Raw genomic sequence first — 2567 nt, 5'->3', positions numbered from 1 at the left:
GGACCATGTATGCTGGCTCCCCACCTCTACCGCTACAAGAGTGGCTGGAACAGCAGTGCCAGCTCTGCGTCAATGCTGCTTCAGAGCTGGGCTGGAGCCATGCTCTGTGCCCCAGGCTGGAGCAGGGACAGAGCCTGCCTGCAAGGAGCAAAGGTAAGGAGTGCAGCAAAGGGGAGAGGGAGAAGCAGTGCAGAGGAGGAGAGAGAGAGGTTAGATGGGAGGCTTTGTAGGAGAGGAGTGGCAGAACATGCAGAGGGAGTGGGGGTGGGAGCAAGCAGCAGCTGCCCTCCAGCTCTAACCCCGGGGCCAGAGCCAAGGCAGCTTCCCCCCCCCCGTCCCAGGCACCTTGTGCTCAATTGTAAAGTAAGGGGCTTCCACCACCACCTCCCCCCTGTTAAATGGGGACGGGGTGTGGAAGGAATCCTCTTCTAATCAAGTAAATACAATAACAATATTGTCAGTGGTAATTGTGATTTAAGTGTTTGGCCAGAGATTTTGGAGCATTTGACCATACAGGCAGGCCTTTTCTAAAGAACGGCAAAATCTTTTTGAACATATGACCTGAAAAGGCAAACATTTTTGAGCATATGACCTGAAAAGCATGTAATTCTTCCAGCTGGCAAAATCTCTGCCAAGAGTTGTCAGTTCCTAGGTGAGTCAGGTAAAGTTGAGGCACCATTGGTCAGGAAGATGACCTGAAGAGCATCTCGGTCTCTTCTCAGTGGTCAAGTAGAAGACAGCAGAGAGGGGTTCAGAGCGGAATGGCACTCCAGAAGGTGTGAGAACATCCTGGAGGGTCTCAAAAGTACATCTGACCAAGTCCAGGGTGAGGATGTCATAGCAGTAACTAGTGCCTTAGATACATGTATATCACAGTGTCCCAAAGAGTTAGAATCAAAAGGTTACCCAGTAATGACTTTGACAGTTGGAAATACTTGCTGGTATTTTTCTGCCCTTGTCTTCTAGCCCAGCATAGTGGGCCTGTGAGAAGAGGCATAGGTGAGTAAGGGGTGGGGAATAAGCCTCATAAGAGACAGCATTCTGGGATCAACAACAGGGCTCAATTTTCCTTTGTTTCACTTAGTGTGAAGTGAGTAGAGACTGCCACTGTTGTCACTTGGTAGTGTCTTGCACCCATTTTACACAAGGATAAATGTCCATGCCAGGTGCTAAGCAGTAGCAAATCAGGCCTCTAATCTTCATTAGAGATCTCTGCTATCATTTGAATTGTACTATTGGAGACATTTGCAATAGGTATTCTGCTCCAGCTATTGTTCTTCTGTACTAAAAAGCAATCTTGAGTTAGGAGAAATAGTGGGTCTAGCAACATAGACTGCGTGTGGAATTAACAAACTAGTAACTTAGTGGCTTAGTTAACTAAGGAGCCATCTTTTTATATGTGTATAACAGGTTTTATTCTCACATTGAGGGACATGAGCCAACTCTTCTCCTGATCAAGACGACAGCCAAAGAGGTGAGTGGAATGAAAGGTAACTAAAATGGTGTTATGCTGTGTCACTTGGTTACCTAAAACCCATTCTGCCATGGACAGCAGTTTATAATGAAAAGGAGGAGACAGCTTACAAATGCATTTCATAAGGCCATATGCTTCAAACACGGGTATCTAATGTGCTCTTCACTTATCATGGGATATCTCCTGTAAACCTTGTACAAGGATAAACCCTAGAACCTTTGTTCAAGGCTGGCATCCCTTCTCTCACAATCCTAATGTGGTGGTGGTAGTGGTACAGGACTGCAGGCACTTCCACACACAATTCTGGTGACTACATTTTCATGTAAGCGTTCTGTTTGTAATGATGAAATACAGTGAGAGGCTGTAGGATTGTACTGACCTGGATGTTCATACTTCATAGAAACTATTTTGCTCAAGGATGTCCTGCAGTTCTCAAAAGGATGGGAAGTATTAGATTTGATATTAAAAAACCAGACTGCTGATCTCATGGTTGTGACAAAACCTTAATGAAATTCCATGAAACTCTAAACTGCACTGTTGCACAGAAGCAGAAGTCATTTGGAGACACTGTGGGTCACATACTTCATAGCTCTTAAAAATTTGTTTACAGTGTTCACCTATCCATCCAGCCTGTAGGCTCCTGCCTCTGCTCATGTCCCTGCAGGATAGTTACACAGACTTGTGGCACCATGGTTGACAACCTCCTGCTTTGTTACTCATTTGCAGCCACATTGTAAGCCATGGGATTCAGTTTCACTGAGTTTTCATGCATGCAAATAAAAGTAGAATTTGATCTATTGTTCCTAAAGCTAGAACCATATCAGCTAGATTAGTAGCCGATGTGATTTCCATTATATTAACGGAAAGAGGAGAGTACATCTGCCTTGATCAAGTGTCATTCTCTTCTTGACCTATAGAGCGCGATTAAGTCAAAGTTCACAGCTGCTGCTGGTCTGTCCAACACCCCCTCCACCCCCCATTTAGATGTAAGACAGGATGGAAAGAGGAGGATAAATATCAGTTACCTGAGAGGATGCCATCATCTCTTAAGTACATTTTCATAGTTTCTAGGATCGGAAGGGACCTGAGCAGA

General features: G+C 45.0%; 1 protein-coding gene across 2 annotated transcripts in view; it reads left to right on the top strand.

The window, feature by feature from the left end:
* TBC1D24 (TBC1 domain family member 24) overlaps window positions 1-2567 on the top strand; it is a 35840-nt gene that overhangs the window by 18899 nt on the left and 14374 nt on the right. For both annotated transcript variants that reach the window (XM_019507650.1, XM_019507649.1), the window contains one exon: window positions 1411-1474. In XM_019507650.1, the coding sequence (XP_019363195.1) occupies window positions 1411-1474 (64 nt within the window). The remainder of the gene's footprint in view (window positions 1-1410; window positions 1475-2567) is intronic.

The sequence above is a fragment of the Gavialis gangeticus genome, unplaced genomic scaffold (genome assembly GCF_001723915.1).
Source record: "Gavialis gangeticus isolate Ggan-Ray unplaced genomic scaffold, GavGan_comp1, whole genome shotgun sequence".
NCBI classification, from domain to species: domain Eukaryota; kingdom Metazoa; phylum Chordata; order Crocodylia; family Gavialidae; genus Gavialis; species Gavialis gangeticus.
The sequence above is the reverse complement of the archived record's forward strand: the minus strand, read 5'-3'. Positions and strand labels throughout refer to the sequence as shown.